We start from the raw sequence: 22,872 nt of genomic DNA on the forward strand, positions 1-22,872 counted from the left end.
TGTAACCTTTCTGCAACCCCCATATGGGTTTTTGATGGAAATGTGCTGCCTCAGTTTCGTTTATGTAGGGAATGGGCCACCTCTGTTGTCCAGAAACTAAATATGCATGGAGGCCAACTGATCATGGTCAAAATATGGTTGCATTTTCCAAGTAAAATATCAAACACAATCTTTAGCTGCCTTCTTATTAAGTGAGCAAAATGGTGCAAACATAATGGGCCTGATTGGCTGCAACTTACTTTTGTAGTATTTTTGAGTTCCAGAAGTAAGCCAGGAAAAAGCCTGGGGTACTCCTAGTTTACACCTGAAATTAATGAGTAAGCCAGTAGTACTACAAGAGTAAGTGACACTAAAGCACACACCAGTCTTTGTGAATTGAGGCCACAGTCCCTACCATCCACTCAGTGAAGGTGGTGTAGTAAATAAAGTTGGTCACAATGCATCTACCTTTGTAACTTTCCTGCACAGATCTATGTCGTCCTATTCCTAGTTGGCTGGTCCAGGGCATGATTCACCTACAATAACAACCTTGTTTCTTCTGGTTTTGTAGGGTGGATCCTCTGGTAAAGGCACAGCCTTGAAGAATGGTTCTGATGCAGACTTGGTGGTCTTCCTGAGCTGCTTCCAGTCTTTACAAGACCAGTATACGGTGCGAGGCAATGCCGTTGCTGAAATCCGAGAGATGTTGAACAAATGCCGGAAAAGCATTGCCTACGAGGTTGACATTGATGAACCAAGAGTCAATCTGGATCCTAAAGGACAACTGCGCCAGCCACGTTCCCTGTCCTTCAGAATACGTTCCAGGAAGGTGAATGAGGCCATTGATGTGGATGTACTTCCAGCTTTTGACATTTTAGGTAAAGTAATAACATGATAACCTATTGTGTAAGGCACTTGTTCACTTAGTGCTGCAGATAACAGAAGTGTATTGCTCAACTCAATGGACCTCAGTAAACTGAAAAAGCTGAGGGTTTAATGGACAAATCAGGATTTAAGTCTGTGACCATGCAGTTAAACAGCATACACGCCATTGAGTGTGTCGGCTCTAAGGGCTACCAAGCCAGTTGTGCCAGGAATGATATAGCTTAACTACATAATGGGAATGTTACAGATCTTCCCACGTCCACTACTGCGCACTATTGATTTAGAAATCAAGGGCTTTGTGTGAGGAGCAAGCAAGCCCCGGCTCCAGATGCTCAAACCTGTATTCATACACAGGGGTTTGGGGTCTCCGTCTGCCACACATGGCAACTATTACCAGGCAAACTACTTATCACATCTGACAAACTGGGCGAAGGCAGTGCAAGATCCCCCAACCTAGGACCAGATTGATAGTGCTACGACACACTGCGGGGCCTCAATCTATGCCCTCTACTCCGCAAAACCCAAGGCACGGGTCTTGGCCAGCCCCATAATATTGAACATGTTTAGAGTTTGGAAGCAGGCTCATATGGCCCTCAGAATGGACCCTTGGCTCCACATCGTGACCCCTATTTGGAATAATGTGAGGATCCGAGTAGGGGGGCAGATGGTCGGTTAGCGAATATGAAAGGTGTGTGGGATTGGTCACTTAACCAACTGCTCTCTGGGCCCTCATTTAAATCCTTCATGGATCTTGCTGTGGAATTCGGTCTTCCACCAACAACCCATTGACAGTATCTCCAGCTGCATGGCAGTCTGTGGGCCAATGGCAGACGACTATAGGGCACACCTATTCCCAGGAGGCTCGACAGAAATTAGCGTATTTTAAATTGTTGCATAACTGGTACTGGTTGTCGGTCAAACTACAAAGAGGTGGTCTATTACCACACCCCAACGGTTGGAGGTGCGCAGTAGGGGGGTGGAAATTATGCATATTCTATTGACCTGCCTTCAACTTATTGACTACTGGTTGGAGGTGTGGTCTACTGTTAGAGAACTGGAGGATGCCCAAATAGTTTCCTCGCACAGATTAACTCTTCTACACAATATGTCCGAATGTGAGATACCCTCCAAACATGAGAGACAGTGTCTGGCGACAGGGCTAGTAGCTGGAAAATTGTGCTATTGGAGGAAACTGATGGTCCATAACGGAACCAACTGGCTTCTGGAGCTGGAAAAGACTGCACAGTGTGAATGGTTCATATACAAGATAGCTGATCAATTGGAAGTATACTGCTGGGTGTGGACACCATTTCGGCTGCTGTGGTGGAAGGGGGTAACAAATTAAGGATCTGTTGTAGCATTCCCGGGAAAGGTGGTGGTCTCCTGTAAGGCCCCATCGTTTTCCCCTGTTATTCATTTACTGTTTGCAATTTAAAGGGGGGCAAATACCCCCACTTCTTCTAATTTCTCAACATGTTGAACCCCATGGATGACGGTTGATGTTATGCACTATGTTCTATGGGGTCTTCTTTATGTGCCCTGAGAATATGGGTTTGCTTGTTTCTTTTCAGACAGTGGGAAAACTGCAGTCTCATGATGTTCCTATGCTTACTTTAAATTCTTCTTGGGATGTTGTGTTGATTTTGTGTGAATTGTGCTCCAAATGCCAATAAAGAATTGTTGCAAAAAAAAAAAAAAGGAACAATATCGCTGAATTGGGAATTTGGACAGCATAGGAAGGAGAGGGAAAAAAAGCCAAATGCTGGAAATTGGTGCTAAACACAACAACCTTGGGGAGCTGGTGAGGGCTGGCAGAAGAAGCTCTTGATAGCTTAGGAGCTGAGAAGTAGCGCTAGAAAAGCTAAAGATCTAGGAGAAGCTTGGCTTGTAGGAGAGTCTGCAGTCCATTTTGGAACCTATAAAATAGGGTTTGATGGGGAGAAACAACTTTTCCTCATATTGATGGATCACAATGTTACATGAACTCCTATATCTGGCATTTGTACATAGTCTATTCGTTGATTAGCTTGTTGTGCAAGCAGTGCTTAATTTGTAGAACAAAAAGTGGCGGGGCTCTCATCAGGAGACCACTGCAGCTTGCTACACCCGTTGACTTTGCCAGAGCTGACAATGACAGCACCAACACACTCCTAACCATCACCCTCTTAAACGTGTGTCAATTCCAGGCCCCCACAGCTATAAAAACAGCCTGGGTGGTAGATATTGGTCATTTATTTATTGTGTATTGAATAAATAAACAGTTTTTGTCCTTATCTCTAAATTCGACTGACAGTGGCACCATGTGCGAACTGTCATAAGAGCCGGTGCTGACAATTAAGTGCTGGTGCCAAGCACCGGAAACCACCGGCTCAAATTAAGCACTGTGTGCAAGTCTACCCCAAAGAGAAGGGGGAGAAGCATCTATCCCACTATAAGTAATTTGAACCAAGTCAGAGTTGGTGGTACAGTATTGAACCTGCTTTTGATCATGTGTACTTTGTTGTCGAGTGCTAACTAATTTGTTCTCTCTGTGTGTAGTAGAATGATGCAAGCAATAACGTTTATATGGGCCAGATGTCTCACCCACGAAAATGAGAAAAAACTGTTTATTGATGAATAATGGCGGATTTCCATCATTTGTTCAGGCCAAGTTACCACTGGTGTAAAACCCGACCCGAAAATCTACATCTCCATACTAGAGGCTAGTGTTGGCCCTGGCGACTTCACTCCTTGCATCACAGAACTGCAAAGAGACTTTGTGAAATGTTGTCCACCAAAGCTCAAGAGCCTGATTCGTCTGGTGAAGCACTGGTACAAGAAGGTAAGATATTAAGTTATACAAATGAGAACAATAGGACTGTTGATGTGTGTATGCATGATGTTGTGGTAGCTCTCTGGAAATGCGTCTGTAGGAAAATACACAGTGGCAAAGAAACTGCTACACACACTACGCTGGTCTCCTGCTGACCATATTTTCCCTTGCTGTTGGACAACTCTGCTCCCTCCTTCTACCTTTTTCTATGTCACTCTTCCCCTGATTTTCTCCTGTTTGCCATGGACGAGAAGCAGACACCAACATGGGCAGTTGGGGATGGACTACACAGTGTCTGTGGTTGTCACGTTTGTTCTAACCTGGCAATCCAGATCCAAGTGAAGCAATGTTAATCTCCTCTCCTCCCTGAATCCACTAATAACCGTGCAAAATACTATGCATGTCAGCAGTTGACCATGGGAAAAGGGATTGAGACAAGAGAGAGACAAACAGAGACACTGAATATCTTCAGTCTATGTATCGCACACTTGCCGAGGCACACTCAGTAGTAATCCAAGCCAGTAAAGCTGGCTTCCACCATTTGTCACGAAAAACAGTCGGAATTCACAAGTGGCTTCAAGATTTTCTTTACGTAGTTCTTTATTGTTCTTTTAGAAAAAATATAATATATGTACAGGCAGCTGACACGTGTTTCGTCCCAGGGACTTTCTCATGGCTAATATATGTCAATATATCAAATAATTACTCCATAGTTGGTGAAAAAATTGAAAGACCAGCTGAGAAATAAGTGTCCCTCGTAAAGTCTCTAGTCTTGAAAAAGCACTACTCGAATATGGCGAAGAGACGGAGTTAAATGGAAAGGTTTATCATGATCTGTTCAAATTGATTACTAGAACGGAAATTGCACGATTAGTGCTTTTTCAGGTCTAGAGACTTTACATGGGACACTTATTTCTCAGCTGGTCTTTCAATTAAGGACATGGCTCTATAAAGGGATTGATTCCAGGTGTAGTAGAGAAAAGCAGTTCGGTCAATTGCACTCATTCGCTTCTTGCCTGTCATATCAAACACTGACCTTTTATTTATTGTGGCAGACCTCCTGCAACTTTGTGATGCCTTGGGAGCCCAAGCATCTAGAACCACTGGTCCACCATCTATTGGGTCTGTAGAACAATTTTGAGGCCCAGGTGCAATTGGGGAACTTTCTCATGGACTGGGTACAGTAGGGACTACTCCCTGCCATCTTCACAAGAGGTGTTCCTCACTCTCTCCTGAATCATTAATGGCAGGTCCACTATCCTATCTATTTTGGCCTATTGAGGTTGAGGCTGGACTCTCATTCTTTCATCAGGAGCAGATGCTCCTGCTCCCCTCTTCTCTTTTTAGACCCCTGGTCAGAGGAGGAAGATGAGAAAGACTGGGGCACATGCCAATATTTCCAGGGCTACAGCCTATTCCACCTGAATTTTCTGGCCTCCTCTTTATCAGGGCCATGAGCATATACCTTGACACTTATTCGGTGGATTAAGTCAACCATGTCCCTTGAGTCAACTGGTCCTACTTTATTGGGGTGGTACAAGACAGATTCACATGTGGACGGGGCCATCCTGGGTGGAAGCTGGTGGGACACCCATTTTAGACCACTCTGCTGCTTAGGCAACTCCAACCAACTTTGCTGTTTAGTACTGGTTGAAGGTGAGAAGAAGAGTTTCCTAGACTTGTGGGGCATTTAATCTGAAGTGGTTGTTCTTTTCTTTCAGGATTTAGAGAGACGGCATACCACCATGGTATAGCCACAATATAAGGACTGGGATGAGGAAGGGTTTTAGGAGTTAATTGACATAATTGTTGCCTGTAATCTATATTAGTCTGATATCCCTTCCTGGTCCCAGTACTTACAGTTCTCCCTCCACCCCATAGGATTATTCTGATCCCAAATATACTCAAGTGGTTGTGGGGCTGTGCCTCTTATGGGACCATCAAAAGGAATAAGAAGGGCTTAAAGAGGAGCAGTAGAGAAAAGCTCTGAAAGTTGTGCTGGTATATGAGGGTTGTGGCCGCGCAGTAGGTACTGGGTCAAGTTGGGGATATTGAAGTAATGAAACTTAGAGGTAAGTATTTGGCTGTTTTGTGCACACTTGTTCTAGTGAAGCTCTTTGGATAATGTGGAGACCAGCTGAATCTCTGTACTGATTCATATTTTCCTTCCATCAGTATGTTAAAAGCAGATACCAGGGCCAGTCCCTGCCACACAAGTATGCCCTGGAGCTGTTAACTATCTACGCCTGGCAGCAGGGCAGCAGGGCTCAGGACTTCCGCATTGAGCAGGGCTTTTGCACCCTTATGAAACTGCTCTGTCAGCATCAGAAACTCTGCGTATATTGGACGACGTACTACGACTTTGAGAACCCGATCGTGGGGGACTATGTCAGGATGCAACTGAAGAAGCCCAGGTCAGACCCTTGCACCCACACTGTCCTTTCTCAATATGTACATGCTCATGTCTCATTCTCTTTCTCCTGTCTTTCTCTGCCTCTCTGGGTAATGAGTCAGTCTTCGTCTATCTTTTTCCTTCATTGTCTTTCTAATTGTCAGTATTTGCTTCAGTCTTCCTTCTTCACTCTGCATTTATCATAGATAGGAGTTTTATACTCATTGTCCTCTCTAAGGGTGAGAGACCCAGCCAGTGTAGGAGTTTGAGCATAGATAGGTGTTTTCTACTCATTGTCCTCTCTAAGGGTGCGAGACCCAGCCAGTGTTATGTGACACTAGTTTAGCTGAAGGAGACTGGTGTTAAAGTGCTTTCTGAGGAGTTTTCACCAGGTTTCCCATCCTGGTGTACATATGTAATTAGTGTGTTCAACCTGAGTGCGTATAGATCCTGAGCATAGATCTGGATGCCTGGATAGCTGTCTCTGGGACTGGGTGGCATCTGCTTGCAGGGCAAGCCACATGACTCTCAGACTATGTACCCTACTCTGATAAACATGCAACACAGTAACATACTAAGCAGTGAATGTGTATTATCTGTACCTGAAGTACACAGATTAGGAAAACAATCAGTTACGTTTCATTACTAGAGGCCAACGCGTAGTAAAAGTAAAAACTCAGTTGTCTCCAATTTCCCCAGAGTGAGCTTTCACCCTAAGTCTGGGTCTGTTGGTGCACATGGTTGGTGTGGACCCTTTGTTGCAGGCAGTGCTTTATTTGTAAACAAATAAGTGACAGGGCTCTCATTGGGAGGCCACTGAAGCTTGCAGCACCCATTGCTCCTGCAATTTGGCCAGTGATAGTTAAAACACAACTACTAACCATCACACTCCTACAAGTGTGACATTTCAGACTATTCAAGGCCCCCAAAGCTATAAGAATAGCTTGGTCGGTAGGAAATAGTCATTTTTAATGTATATTGAATTCATAAATAACTGTTGTTGTGGCCACCTCTAAGTTAACCATACAGCGCCGCCTTGTGGCAGACTGTCACAAGCACTGGTGTTGATAATTAATTGCCGGTGCTGAGCACCGGAAACCACCGGCTCAAATTAAGCACTGGTTGCAGGAAGGGAGTGAGTGGTGTCCAGCGTGGCTGAGGTGACTATACACTGACTGTGAGAACTGTGGTCATGTGGCAAGTGGAAAGGAGAGTGAGTTTGGCCTGCTCTATGACTATTGGCAGTGGATTTCAAGGTAAACCATACCCGACTCCCAAGGCAATACAGCAGGTACGTTGGGTCAAGGGAGGTGTTTTCTCACAGGCACTCTGGGAGCTAGGATAACAGTTCTTACAGTGGGGCTGCTTACAGAGCTCCAAGTGGTAACTGGTCAGCAAGTAGGAAAGAATGAAAGCAAGTAGCAGTTGCTGAGTCGGCAGGCTGGGAATGCAGTCTCTCTCCCACAGTTCAAAGAAATAGCAGGAATCCTTGGACAGTGCTGGTGGAATCAACAAAGAATGAGTTGACACCATATAGTATGATGTGTAGACGTGAGTCCCACCGAACCACACCAGCTGGGACTAACTTTCCCCTACTAGCAGTTCTTCTTTTTCTGCCGGGTGAAAGGGATTCCTTCCTCACTCTAGTCGAACATTGATGGAAAAAGAGAGGTTTTCACAGTCTGTTCATTGGAGCGGTGAGGAGCAGATCAGATAATGACGGCTCTGCAGGCATTCGTAGACCTGCCTGAATGGTGCTGTTGGTCTCTGGCATCCAAACTCAAGGGGGTTGAAATAGCAGACATGAATGGCAAACAAAGGAAATTCTGTCCTTCCTAAGCAACTTTCACACCACTGGTGACAAGCTGAGATCACACGTTTGACCTACAGAAGGAGAGCTCAGCTGCAGCATCTGTCAGCCATGGCTCTCCTAGACCTTCCAGCTTCTGGAACACAGTTTTCCTACTTCTTCCTCTCTCATAGGTGAATTGCTGTCTGGCCCGGCCAAGCACTGAGGAGAGAGGGCAGCTTGGATCTAATGGTATCAAGCTCACTTCAGGGAATATCCAACCCAAGTGTTATGTTATCTTATAATAGTTTTGTATAGCGCATGATCTCTGAAGTTTCTTGGCACGCAACAATCAAGATAGCTACACAGCATAACATTGTTTCTCGCCTAATCAAACAAGTATGTTTTTCAGTGCTTAATTTGAACCAGTGGTTACTGGTGCTCGGCACTGGCACTTAATTGTCTACAATGTCACTTATGACAGCCTGCCACATGGTGGCGCTGTTTGCCTAATTTGGGGTGGAGTACAACAAATGCAGTTTATTTATTCAATATGCATTAAAAATGACTAATACCTGCGCCCAAGTCATTCTTATAGCTTTGGGGGCCTGGAATAGTCAGAATTGTCGCACTTGTAGGGGTGTGATGGTTAGAGGTTGTGTTGGAACTGTCACTGGCAACACTAGTAGGGGCAATGGGTGGTGCAAGCAGCAGTGCGCTCCTGACAAGGGCCCTGGTATTTTCTTTTTTCTTTCTTTTTTAATTTTTTTCAATCGTGGAGGTTTCTCTTTAGTAGGGGTGCCTCGTATTGACTAGAATCTAGAGTAGCTAGAGTCTGATATGATTCATTACTAATATTGGGACTTACAGGACAGAAATACAGCCGTCAGGGAGGTATCTTAGAAGAAGCTTCAGCCCCGATGAAGTTGCAGGACAATTCTCCCAACAGTACGACGAAACCCGTGTTGGCTTTGTAAGGCTAAGAGGTGACGCAGTCGAACAAAAGAACAAGAAAGAACAAGAAAAGAAGAAAACTACTGCTTATACTTGATTGATATCCGATATTGATTAATTTGCATGTGCTGGGGTACCTTTGTACATATAAAATCTCCCCTCCATCTGAGCTAAATGATGGGCTAAATGCTGCATGGAAATGTTAAACAACAGTGGGAGAGGTGAATACTGGCGGAAACACCACAATTAAGGGTTCTGGATTTAGACTGAAATGGAGAAAGCGTAGCTGTTGCTGTCAATTAAGTATGAAATGACCATCAATGTATTGTACCTGAGATACCCTAGTCCATAAGTCTGGTGAATAAGATAGAGTGTTCTAGGGTGCAAAATGCACCAGTAATGTCCAGTAGGACCAAGACCTCAATCTCTCCTTTGTATACTGGTCTACGAAGGTCGTCTAGGACAAAGATGGCCAGCAGTTCAGTGCTTTTACCAACTCTAAAACCTGTTTGAAAGGGATCAAGGAAACTGTGTTTTTCAACCGAGCTTTGAAGTTGGCAAAAACAAACTTTCTAATAGTTTGGACCAGTAGGTAAGCAAGGATCTGGGTCTAAAACCTTCAGATCTAGTGGACCATAAATGTTTTGTTTTTTGTTTTTAAGCATCAGCTTTACAGCTAGAAGTTTCCAGATACCAGAAAATATGCCATCTAGTAATGAGCGGTTTAAAATTTTCTGTATTTGATCTACTAAAAGAATACAAAAAATGACATCCAAATAGTTGGAGTAGGATCTAAAGCTGATGCAGAAGAAAGACTATTGTGAACGTTTCCAGTAAAAGTTCATTGGAAACAGTTTAAAACATTTTCAATTTAGCAGTTAGTACATGTTAATTAGGGCCATATGTATCAAGCTAAATTACGATCGCAAACGCTGAAATTCACAGAATTTCTGCGTTTGCGATCACAATTTAGCAGTGTGCAATGTATAACACAAAAACCGACTCGCAAAATAAGGAATCGCAAAATCTGTGATTACCTATTTTGCACATGCATTTAAGGAATCGCAAATTGCGATTCCTTAAATGCAATGTAAGAAGCACAAAAAAGTGTGATTTGGCCTTAGGGAATCGCAAATTACAACCAACTTCAAGATGGTGGTAATTTGCGGTTTTCTTTGATTTTTTAAAAGTGCCATATGTCGCACATACATGCCCTTAGGTCATGTATGTGCGCAAAATGTGCACACATGCATATTTCAGGGGTGCAACAGGGTGTCCTTTTGGCACCCTTGCAACCTTGTAATTGCATTCTCAATTTGCGATTCTCTAATTGGTAATCTCAAATTGAGAATGTCTTCCCATTCATTCCTATGGGCCTCCTAGCCCATAGGAATGAATGGGAAGGTATTCCATATTTGCGAATCTCAATTTGCGATTCGCAAATAAGGAATATGTAGGATTCGCAAAAAGTTTAGCAAATCCTACATACATTGCATTTTGCGATTCTCTAATTGTGATTTGCAAAAAAACGCAATTAGAGAATCGCAAAACTGGTTTTTGATACATATGGCCCCTAGATTCTAGTTCACTAAATGAAGACTAGAATTTCAACTGTAACAGTCCTAATGGTGCAGCTTTTATTAGAAAGAAGTTTGCTAGGTCTTCACATAACGTTTTCAGAGATATTATATTACTTCCCACTCAAGATGGAGATTGCAGTTCATCAATGATACTATGCAGTTATTTTGCCATATTTGTATTAATAGAGCGGGACATTCATCCCAAGGGACATCACTGCGCTAGTATAAGCAAGAACCTGTTTGGGGAGGATTAGTGACATGTAACATAAAGCATCGAGTCTGGAGCAATAATACATGGACATCTGTGCTTGAGTCCTGAGAAAAACCACGTCTTCAGCTTCTTTCTGAATCTCACATGTTCCTCAGTGAGATGAAGCTCTAACGGGAGTTTCTTCCAGTAAGTACCTGCCAAATAGGAAAAGGAGCGACACCCCGCTCTGACTTTCTTCAAGTGTATTGTTTTGGCTAGAGTGTGGTTGCCTGACCTATAGTCACACGATGTGACATAAAATTCCAGTTAGTCCTGCAAAATTCTGGGTCCAGGTTTGTATAAAGCTCTGTGCGCATAGCATAGTAGTTTGAACTTGGCTCTTTGTCTCACAGGCAGCCAGTGAAGGTCTTTTAAGCAAGCTGAATCCGAACTATACTTATTCTTGTTACAAACCAGTTTGGCTGCTGCATTCTGAATGACTTGTAGACGGGATAATAAATAGTCGGCCATGCCAACATAAAGCGCATTCCCATAGTCCAGAGTGCTAGTCAGTAGGTCCTGGGTGATGGTTTTCCTCTAGTTCAAAGTGATACACTTAAAGTCTCCTGATTAGTTTTAGCATGGCACAACATTTAACACACAGTACTCTGACTTGGTCTTGCATGTTTAGTGCATTGTCTACCAGGAATCCCATATTTTTTACAGCATGTTTAGGCACAGGGTGGTGCCTAATAGTTGGGGCTACCATGTTTAGTCCCAGACTAGGTGTGCACTACCAAAGAGCAGTAAATCAGATTTTTCTGCGTTTAACTCTAGGCAGCGGTCTGACATCCAATCAGCAGTTTCTGAGAGGCAGTTGCTCAGGTTATTTTTGGTGTTTCATATTTTTCCCCAAACGCAATCAAAAACATCAGCGCATGCCCAGATGTTGCAACCCCATTTCCTACCGATTGTGGCCAGGGGGGAGACATGAGCGATAAGGGTTGGGCTATGGGAGACTCCCTGTGGAACACTGTACTTAGTATTTTCTGGGTTGGAGGAAAAGGAGCCCATTTGTACTATTTGGATTCTGTTCTGCAGAAAGAAGTTGAACCATTGAAGGGTTTTAGAGTGAAGTCCTTTTTCATATAGAGTTTTCAGCAAGAGGTCATGTGAAACAGTATCAAATGCCACCGACAAGTCCAGGAGGATGGTAATGGTAATGGTAATGGTAAGGATATTTCTAAAGCGCTGTCATTCATCCCAAAGGATATCATGGCGCTAAGATTAACAGAGTGCAGAGTAGGCCGAAGTTAATGAGTGTTAGGGAACAACATGGTTTTAAGTTTTTTCCTAAAGGTGAGGTAATCATCAGTGAGTCTTAGGTCTATTGATGAATTGTTCCACAGATTTGCGGCTAAGTGTGAAAAGGCACGGCCTCCCGTCCTGACCTTTTTTATACGGGTGGTTACCGCTCTTGCGGTGGTTTGGGATCGGAGGTTTCTGTTTGGTACATAGAAATTGACTCTATGTTTTAGAATATTCGGGCCAGTGTCGTGCAGTACTCTGTGAGTTATGCACAGTATTTTGAAGGCGGCCCTTTCTCTCATTGGCAGCCAGTGTAGGGTTCTCAGGCAGCTAGTCGCTGAGTCATATTTTCGCATGTTGCATACAGCTTTTGCTGCCGCATTCTGAACAAGCTGTAGTTTTGAAAATAGGTAATCTGCCATGCCGACGAATAGGGAATTCCCGTAATCCAGTCTACTGATTAATAGTGACTGGACTAAGATCTTTCTACATTCCAAGGGAATCCAGGGAAATACTCTTTGTAGCATTTTCAAAAGTGCAAAGCCTTTACCACAAGTAATTGATACATGGTCTTTCATTGACAATGCATTGTCAATGTGGACTCCCAGATTCTTCGCCTTCTGCGTTGGTTTGGGGGGTGTGCCAAGACTGTTGGGCCACCAGGTATCATTCCAAAGCTGCTGGGAAGCGCCGAATAGCAAGATCTCTGATTTGTCGGCATTTAACTTCAAACAGTGGTTTTGCATCCAACTAGATAGTTCAGAGAGACAGTTATGTAATCTGTTTTTAGTGCCGTCTTCACCGTTTAATGCAATCATAAATTGCGTATCATCTGCGTATGAGCAGATGTCTACGCCCCACTTCTTCCCGATCGCAGCTAGTGAGGAGACGTAAACATTAAATAGCGTTGGGCTTAATGATGCCCCCTGTGGTACACCATATTTAATCTTTCGAGGAATGGAAGAATAGCCGTCAAGTCGAACCGATTGCAATCTGTCAATTAGAAAGGAATTCAACCACGTCAGGGCTTTTCCCTGTATTCCTTTAGCAGCTAATGTTTTTATCAGGAGGTTGTGGGATACGGTATCGAAAGCCGCTGATAGGTCTAACAGTATCAGGGCCACCGTTTTACCCCTATCCACCTGGTTTCTGATGTCGTCAAGTACTGCCAAAAGGGTTGTTTCAGTACTGTTGTTGGACCTGAAGCCCGTCTGTGAAACGTCAAGCAAGTTATTAGCTTCCAAAAATTGTGAAAGTTGCTTATTCACCAGTTTCTCCAATACTTTTGAGAGGTATGGTAACTGTGATATGGGTCGGTAGTTAGCTGGGTTTTTTATATCTGTACCTGCTTTTTTTAGTAAAGGCGTAACCACTGCTGTTTTCCAAATAGTTGGAAATTCCGCATGGTCAAGAGACATGTTTAAAACTTGTGTCACTATTGGACCAATGAGAGGAATTATTTGTAGGAATATGTGGTGTGGACATGGATCCAGTGGGGAGCCTGATTTAATTTCAGACATGACCTTGGCTACTTGCTCTTCTGAGAAAGGCCCGAAGGCAGGACAGCTAGCCAATGTGCAGGACTCTGCATCGGCGTGCTGCTCTGGCGTTACCGGATCGGTACTTGAAAAGGATGAATAGATTTTATCGATTTTGTCGAAAAAGAAATTACTAATTTCGTTGCATCTTTCCTGTGAAGGTGACAAATTTGTTGTAAGGCCAGGGGGAATGCAAAGTTCTCGAACAATTTTAAAAAGTGCTTTAGAAGAGTGTTTATGTTCGAAAATTTGTTGTGAAAAGTAATCTTTTTTTGCTTTTCGTATGGCTGTGTTATAAGCTTTCAGTTCCTTTTTGTAAATGTCTCTGTCAATCATGGTTTTGCTTAACCTCCATTTATGCTCCAGCGTGGTGCATTTTCTTTTAAGAGTTTTAAGATCTGGGCTATACCACTTTTCTGAGATCGTTCGTCTGGATTTAGTTTTAGTAGCATTCATGGAGCAGTGTTCAAGTGCATCCCCGATGCTTTTTTGTAGACCAAGAATTTCTTGTTCAGTTGATGAGCCCGGGTTAGTCTTAAAGTGGAAATGCTGTTGGAATTTTTCCAATGAGAATTTTTTCCAGTTTCTATTTGTGACTTGGGCCTGTATTGTTGGTCTCGTATTTTTTATGGGGACGCTGATGGTGAAGTCAATCCTGAAATGATCAGTCCATGTAAGAGGCACAATGCTGTTGATAGTTGTGGACTCAATATTCGTAAATATCAGGTCCAACATGTGTCCCGCTCTGTGGGTGTCCTGGTTGACTAGTTGAGTTAATTGCAGGATTTCCATATTATCTGCGAGATGCTTGGTAAGTGGGTTAGAGTGTAACTCGAAATGATCAGGGTGGCAGCTTTACCCTGGTCTACCAAAAGTCTGATGTTGTCTAGAACGGCTAGCAGAGTAGACTTGGCACTGTTAGAGGCACTAACGCCTGACTGTGAAGGGTCTAGAAGCTCATTAGTCCCAAAGTAGTCAATTAATTGTCGATTGATCAATCTCTCCAAAACTTTGGACAGGTAGGGAAGTTGGAAGATTGGTCTGTCGTTTTTTAGATTGGTGACATCCATGCCACCTTTTTTGCCAGAGGGGATACAATTGCTTGTTTCCATGACTCTGGAAACACGGCTGTATTTAGTGAATGATTAAAAATTTGAGTGACATAAGGGCAGAGAACTGTTAAAAGACGAGAAAATATGACATGTGGACGGGGTCGAGCAAAGATCCCAATTAAACCTCTGTCATAGCCTTAGCGACTTGTTCTTCCGAAAAAGGGACAATATTCCCTACTTGAGATCGAGCACCAGGATGGGGTTCCAGGGCTTCCCAGTCAGTGACTTCTATGGTGGACTGTTTGTTAAATGTAGAGTACATTTCAGTTATTTTTGTTATCTGCTGACGGGGTCAAGGTTTGAGACATACCCACTGGTCTGCACAGTTCCTTCACTATTTTGAATAGTTCTTTGTTTGAATTGGTATTTGCTTCAATTCTTTTTACGAAGTAGTCCTTCTTAGCATGTTTAGGGGCTGTATGATAATCTTTAGCTCTGCTCTGTAGAATAGTTTGTCATTCATATCTTTGGTCGTTCTCCATTTATGTTCTAATGATTTACATTTTCTTTTTTGGAGTCTGAGGTTAGGCGAGTACTACTTTTCAGAAGGTGGTTTCCTTGTTGATTTATTTACTATCTTAGGAGCACATAAGTCCAGTGTAAAAGTTATTGCTGAGTTTAAAGTGTCAACCATTGTCTGGACTGAAAGTGTCCCTATGGAAGCCTGGTCTCTTAGTGGAAAGTGAGAAGTGAACAGTTCAGGCGTAATAAGATTCCAGGGTCTCTTTACCCCTATCTATGTAGTACTTGAGCTAATTGTATTGGCCTGCAAAGTGAAGGAAAAGTTTATTAGAGAATGATCAGTTCAGATAAGGGGCTTAATTTCTGTGATTTTCATAGAATCAATATTGGAAAATAAAAGGTCGAGAGTATGTGCGGCAACATGGGTAGGTCAATTAACCCATTGTTTAAGCTGTTAAATCTGCATATCTTCTTTTAGTTGTTTGCCCATGGAATCATCCCTGTCTTCGTAATGGATGTTAAAATCACCTATAACCAAAAAGTGATTTTGTTTCAGGCAGGTGGGAAACAATTGAGCTAGTAGGTTGGCGCTGAATTTGCTCTTATAGCCCGGAGGTTTGTAAATAACTGCACCTCCAAATGTTTTATATTCCCCACTGGAGACTTGGAATGCCATATTAGGTACCTGGATTAGTCAGTTACTGTAGTACTCCATCTTGGTCAATTTAATGTGGGTTCTATATTGTTAGACGTTTTTTAAGTAAGATGTTTTGGAATCTATGCTATTGACTCCTCTCCATTTCCACTCCTAGTAGCGTGTCAAGTTTTAGTCTAGCTAGTTCAGGTGTAAACCGTGAATTTATTCTGTCACACATTTTTGTTTTCTTGACTTGTAATCGAATAAATTGATCAACGTTCCTTTTTAAAGACTGGTTTCAGCTAGAGGCCAAGATGCTGGGGTCGTTCTTAGAGCTGTATTTTCTTTCAAATTATGCAAAAGAAGTAAGGTCCGGTTAGATCAGGAGAACCCATTCTCCCCACCCTCATTTCATGTGATCTTCGATGTCAGTGAAATGGCCAGACCAAATCAAAGACTGGGATCTTCAACACATGATGTATTGCAGTTTTCTAAAATAGGGTCTTTTTTTAATGAGTTGGCTTTCAGAGTATGATTAAAAACTGTAATGCTTTTTAAAATGGGAGGGTTGAGCTTTGTTGTTTCTCTAACCATGAATTAAGATCCACTATAAATAACACGTACTTTGGCCAAATTTATTAAATAGAAGTGGAGGCATGGGGTGGCACTATGGCAAGAAAAACGTATAGTCTAGAAGACCCTGAAATTTAAAGGGGACGGCTAAGCTTTCATGTCTTGACAGTGTATTGTCAGTGGCTGCATAATTAGTGATTTTCTGCATAATGCCTCTCTGGCTGTAACTTCTACTCCCTACCTACCCATCCTGCCAGTTTTCTTCTACCTCCTACTATGTTGCCAGTTCTTTTCCCCGATCTGCGTGAAGACGTTTAAACCTAGGTGCAATACATTCCTAAAAAAAAGGTTTGGAATGAGTGGCAAGCCGTGTTTCTGTAATAAATAGTAAAGGTGGCAAATTTCAAACAAGATATATATCACCTGCCTATGAGCCAACACTGAACAAACATTATTTACCATAACATTTAAACTAAATGGAGCACGAGTAGTGCCTGTATCAGTTCGTAATAAACCTTGATTGGGTACAATATCAATTACATCATCCGCAAGAGCTGTGCAGACATTCAATAGTGCGTAGTGGAGTGGCAGCGTGATGTCACGGTGTCACCTGATGTGTAGAGCCAATCAAGATTTATCAGGCTGACCCATTTCCAGTGCCCGGTGTATCTACATAGGACGACCTGATCTAAGCTAAATTAAATAGTATGAGGATGTGCTCTGTCTTTCTACAGTCAGAGCAAAAGACAGGATGTTCATGCAGGCCAGCTCCACAGGCCCATTGCAAAATCTCAGATGCTATTGTTGCGTAGGTATTTGAGGAGGTACGGTGTACGCAGTTCTTACATTGCTTTTGTACACCTGTGCCTAAACAGGGCCAGGAAAGCCATTAGCAGATTAGATTGTAGGTTTTTTCACATACCCGGTACCCGTTCTCATTTTGCAATATCTTCAAAATCATTTTCGGTTATTCCAGTAGTAGGCAAAAAATAAATATTCTGACTGTACAGGCAATTTCCTTGCTCATTCAGCTTTTTTAAGTCCGTGGTGATGAAACAGGTACCTGAAGGACTGACACTGGTAGTTTTACCAATGTCTTGACCTGAAGGACCAGGCAAATCTGAACATCTCAGATGTCTTTTTTGTGGTACAGTTGGTTGAGTAAAGTCTGGGGACCTCTTTGTGAGCGCTCTTTAATTTTTGGGGGGCTGCTAACATGAGTTACCAGCCCCATTGAACACTGCTGGTGTCGTACAGGTCTGATGTTTTCAACCAGAAGACTTCAGCCGCTGAAGGCAGTCAAAATGTCCTAGTAAAACTCCAGGAGTTTGGCGGAGAATAGGCAAGGGTCTTGTGTGTGGTAATGCTGACCTCCCATTACTCAGGCAACCCTCCCCCGCGAGGAAGAGGAATTCTGCCCCACCAGGGAGCAGGCAGTCTACGGCGCCAGCTCCAGCCCCCGCGCAGTGAAGTGAAATGTGTGAGGCTGCTGCGGGGAGGGGGTAGCTGTGAAAGGAGACAGCGGGTGGCCTGTGGCCGTTCATAGCGGCCAGCTTGAACTAAAGCCAGCACCCACTCCCACGCAGCGTGTGAGCTGAGAGGCTGCGGCAGCGGGGAAGAGGAGAGTGGAGACAGCCTCCGGCGTTGGAGGGATGGGGCTGGTCCAGTGCCAGAATGAGGTGAGCCCCCCCAGCAAAGTAAAGACTGCCGGTAGCAACGCTTGTCCCCACGCAGCCCGCGAAGCGCGAGGAGCCTGCTGCGAGGGGCAGAGTGCACCAAGGGACAGTGTGCGCCCAGCGCCGCCAAAAGCGAGTGAAAGTGCCCAGAAAAGCGAAAAGAGATACCTGCCCCAAAGCGCGGGTGGCACCGAGGGTCCGGCTCACCATCTGTGGTGCAGAGAGGAGTCCACTGCTGGTGTGTGCCCGGGGAAGCAGTCACTGTGTCTGTGCCCCGCTGGCAGGAAAAAGGCTCCAAGAGACCAGGCCGCGCCCGCATGCTGAGAGGTCCTGGTGCTGCCAGCGGGGCATAGATTGAAGGAGAGCAGCTGCGAGAACAAAGAGTCAGTAAAGTGAGGCCCGCAGCGAGAGTGAAGCTGCTGGGGATGATCGCAGCGTGGCCGGGTGTGTACTCGATTGCAGCAGAGAAGCTCCCAGGTCGTGTGTGAGTACCAGCAATTGGGAGAAAAGGGGGAGACCAACTTTCTGTGTGTAAAAAAGCCGCTTTATTGAAACAGGTGCATATCACAATTTCATCCCTTGGCAACTGCCTTCCAAAACTAAAACCCTCACTATACAAGAATTTCCTGACCCCTTGTTCCTCCCCCCCACCCCTACGATCCCCACATCAGATCCCCCACCCCACAAAATACAACATAACATTCCATAGCTATAATATTACCCAATCCTACACAATCTAGCATTTCCAAATCGTAACCTCCCCTGACCCTAATCCCTACCTGTCTTTGTACTACTGTAACTAACCAACCTCTAATCTAAACTTATCCTACCTGGTTACCCTTTCCCTGCTCACAAACTACCAACATATAACAACAAACTACAGCCAATCCCGGCCAACTGTCAACCACCCCGCCTGCACCTGTTCCAAGCGACACATACAATATATACAACGCCTATGTACCTGTTCCAACAAAAGCAGCCAACAAAAAACCCAAATCAAAAAATTAGAAAACCATAAAAAGTGCCCCCCCAATAACCTAAAAACTGGGGAGGGAGGGCGGGGACAAAAAACCTATCTAGCACTGCGCTCCCAGCTACCAGATCACCAAACCTAAAATGGTGGCTGAGAAAGCGCGAAAATCGCCAATCGGGCTAGTCCCAATGTAGCGCAAAACATACAAAATGGCCGCTCGCCGGCCAGTCCCCCCCCTTTCCCAATCTGCCTGGTGGGCAGACCTCGTCGTGCTCGGCTGCCCCCCCCAATCCCCCATTGGGAGATAAGGGGGGGGGAGCAAGCCGACACAAGACCAACTTTCTGTGTGTAAAAAAGGCCGCTTTATTGAAACGGGTGCATATCACAATTTTATCCCTTGGCAACTGCCTTCCAAAACTAAAAACCTCACTATACAAGAATTTCCTGACCCCTTGTTCCTCCCTCCACCCCTACGATCCCCACATCAGATCCCCCTCTCCACAAAATACAACATAACATTCCACAACCATAATATTACCCAATCCTACACAATCTAGCATTTCCAAATCCTAACCTCCCCTGACCCTAATCCCTACCTGCCTTTGTGCTACTGTAACTAACCAACCTCTAATCTAAACTTATCCTACCTGGTTACCCTTTCCCTGCTCCTGCTCACAAACTACCAACATATAACAAAAAACTACAGCCAATCCCGGCCAACTGTCAACCACCCTGCCACCCAGAAAAAGGCGGGAGTGTAGGCGGAGACGCCGCCTCCTCCCTTTTTCTGCCCCCCCACAACAACACCCCCACTCCCTTCTCAACGCCTATAAACACCCAGCAACCTGGCCAACACCTCCCTCAATTCCAATAGGTACAAGTCCATACCCAGTCGAGATAAATGGGCCCCGTCATCTCTGAAAAAATTCAGCATATCATACCTAATATCTAAATGCGCAATCCTGCAAATCCCCGACTGCCAACAAAATCTCACCATTTCCGTGTTCAACTTACGCCTGGCCTTGTCCACCGCACCCGGGTTAACCACCCCTCTCCAAAACCTGCGAGGAACAAACTCTGTCCAGACAATGGAACAACCAGCCCAATGAGCTTTAATCAAAGCCAAATCCCTCTTCATGCAACGCATAAGTGCCAAGCCCGTCTCCCTGACCATGTCGTTCTCCCCTAAGTGAAGTACTAGCACATCCGGGCACCTACCAGCCACCAAAATCCCGTTGAGAACCTGTAATAGCTCGTTCCACCGCATACCACCCCTGCCACGCCAACCCAAAGAAAATAGATCTCTATTAAACCCCAAACTTTCCCCAAAATAGCTTGAGCGGGCCTGGAATTGCACCCATTTTACAAAAGAATGGCCGACAAACCAAATGGACATCTCCCTGGTGAGGGGACCCATCACCGAACCGGCAACGAGAAACATGAATGAACAACAGGAAAAAGGAACAAACGCGATATAACCCCCCAGGTACGCTGCGCACATAACGCTGATAGCAGTCCGAAGACCACCTGCCCAACCTCATAATGTCCCCTCGCTCCCAGCCTTTAGAGTGAGCTTCTGAAGCTGCACCAATCCGAAACAAATGCGTCCCAAAATCCTTCCCGTCGATCCCCAGCCTACCCAGTGCTTTCCGCAGTACCGCTAAAAGCTGTGAAGCCTTGACACACCGACCGTCCCAAAGACCAAACCCCCCAAAGCCCCAGAAAAAGACCTCCACCTCAGACCCCACTGATAAAGACAAACCTGCGAAGCCAGCCCCTTTTGCAAGGAAACCCATTTTCCCCTGCCCCTCTGGTCCGTCTTTGCCTTCTTCAGCCATATGTGAACCCTATCGGCACTAAAAGAAACCTCCCACCAAGACAGCCCTGCTCCGCTTTGGTTCCCAACAATTCCGAGACCCGAAAGGCCCCGAAAAACATCCAGGACATCAGTGTGGAGAAAAGTACCACTTCCCCAACATCAAAACACAACCCAGTCAACACCCCAATCACCCCCTCCAACAGCTCCCATGACAAAGGATTCCGCACCCGGGTTGCGCGTCCGCATTCCTGCGCCCAACCCTCCAAAATGCGAGCCCCAAGTTCCCCCGCGGAGGGGGCATAGCCCCACAATAATTTCCCAACGAAGGCAATCCCCGCCAGTTTGCCCGCTATTGTGACCTTCGTAAGACCCTTCTCCACCAAGTCCAAGATAAACTGGATAATATCCTCCTGTCTAGCCGCCAAAGAGGCCCGCCACCGTGCACCAGAGCGCAGTAATTCCTCCCACGCTGCCCGATACGCTGTTTTCGTGGAGTGAGCTAGAAAACCTAGAACCAGTTGCAACATCCTGTGTTGCCTACGTACCACAGCTGGTGCGGCATTCTGGTCGGGGTCCGGTCCGCGTCCTTGGTGAGCCCACGGAATCTCCCCCACTGTGAACGGGACAAAGCATCCGCTTCCACACCCGGCACATGCACCGCGCGAAAAGCAATATCATGCTTCAAACACCCCAACACGAAGACCCTCAACAACTTCAGTACCTGTTCATCTCGGGCAGACTGGCGATTTACAATATGCCAAAAACAAAGAGAGGGTGAGGGACTATCACTCTTGTTCCCCCTGATTAAATCAATTAAACAACAAAAGAGTGACAAGGGGATAGGGAGCAAAAAAGAGGCACGGGCAAGAACCAAAAATATTTGTTAAAAGAACCCTCACTCACCAACCTAGTTGGTGACATGCTTCATCATCGGGTTCCCACCAGAGAGGCCGAATGCCTCTCTGGTGTGCTGCGACGCCTGTGTTACAGCGGAGCGGGTTTCTGATTGTGAAGGGAAGTGAGATTAAAAGGTAATTGATTTTAACCAATGACAAGTTTATTCTTGGCAAATCAAAAACCAATAAAAACGTGAATTGGGCAAGGTCTGGCCAGTGATGTTGACCAGGGCTTGACCAATTTTTAGGTCGACATGTTTCTGCTTATGGTGCCTAATCGGCTAAGCTTTCATCAGGACCAAGGGTGTCTCCACGGCGGTATGCACACTCTAAGGCGCACCCTAACCTGTGGAGATCAAATGGTAAAACTCACGGTTTTACCCAGGAGCCTCCTAATTATCCGGGGCTCAGAATGTTTATGCTGTTGTTGTTACTAACATCATGGGTCCGGGAGGGGGGTAGTGAGCTATAGTATTTCCATGCTCGCACACTCCCGCGATCAACCTCGATCTGTCCTCCTCGGCCCGGATCATTGGTTAAAATCAACCCGATGATGAAGCATGTCACCAACTAGGTTGGCGAGTGAGGGTTCTTTTAACAAATATTTTTGGTTCTTGCCCGTGCCTCTTTTTTGCTCCCTATCCCCTTGTCACTCTTTTGTTGTTTAATTGATTTACAATATGCACCACCGCCATATTATCAATACGGAAGGTGACATTCTTGTGCGCCAAGAGTTCCCCCCAAAGTGTTATTCCCACCACCAGAGGGAAAAACTCCAAGAAGGCAAAGCTCCTGCCCCCTTACAACCACTCCTCAGGCCAATGCTCGGCACACCACCTCTCTTGCCAGTACAGACCAAAACCAGTACTCCCTGCTGCGTCCGAAAAAATGTGGACATCCCACAACATGTCCGCCTCCCTCATCAAAGGTATGCCGTTGAAATGTTGCAAGAAAAACTGCCACATCCTCAAGTCCTCCTGCACCCCGGCTGACAGATGTACATGATGATGTGGAGGCCTCTGCCCCGCAAGTGCCCTGCACAGTCGCCTACAAAAAGTCCTCCGCACTCTGACCACCCGACAGGCGAAATTGAAGTGCCCCAGGAGTACTTGAATGTCTTTAACCGTGACCTTCTATTTTGACAACATGATTTCCAGCAGCCCAAACATTTGCTGCTTTTTGTCTGCAGGAAGGCGTGCCTCCATCAACCGTGAATCCAATTCAATTCCTAAAAAGGACAGGGCCGTGCTGGGTCCCATAGTCTTCTCAGGTGCCAACGGCACGCCTAGTTCCCTCA

The 22,872-nt window shown here is 45.0% G+C and overlaps 1 protein-coding gene across 2 annotated transcripts in view; it reads left to right on the forward strand.

The window, feature by feature from the left end:
• Positions 1–22,872, forward strand: part of LOC146784008 (2'-5'-oligoadenylate synthase 1-like) — an 84,315-nt gene that overhangs the window by 23,696 nt on the left and 37,747 nt on the right. For both annotated transcript variants that reach the window (XM_085636035.1, XM_085636036.1), the window contains exons 2-4: positions 551–857; positions 3,510–3,685; positions 5,852–6,090. In XM_085636035.1, coding sequence (XP_085492161.1) covers positions 551–857; positions 3,510–3,685; positions 5,852–6,090 — 722 coding nt within the window. The remainder of the gene's footprint in view (positions 1–550; positions 858–3,509; positions 3,686–5,851; positions 6,091–22,872) is intronic.

Source organism: Triturus cristatus, chromosome 11 (genome assembly GCF_964204655.1).
Source record: "Triturus cristatus chromosome 11, aTriCri1.1, whole genome shotgun sequence".
Taxonomy (NCBI): domain Eukaryota; kingdom Metazoa; phylum Chordata; class Amphibia; order Caudata; family Salamandridae; genus Triturus; species Triturus cristatus.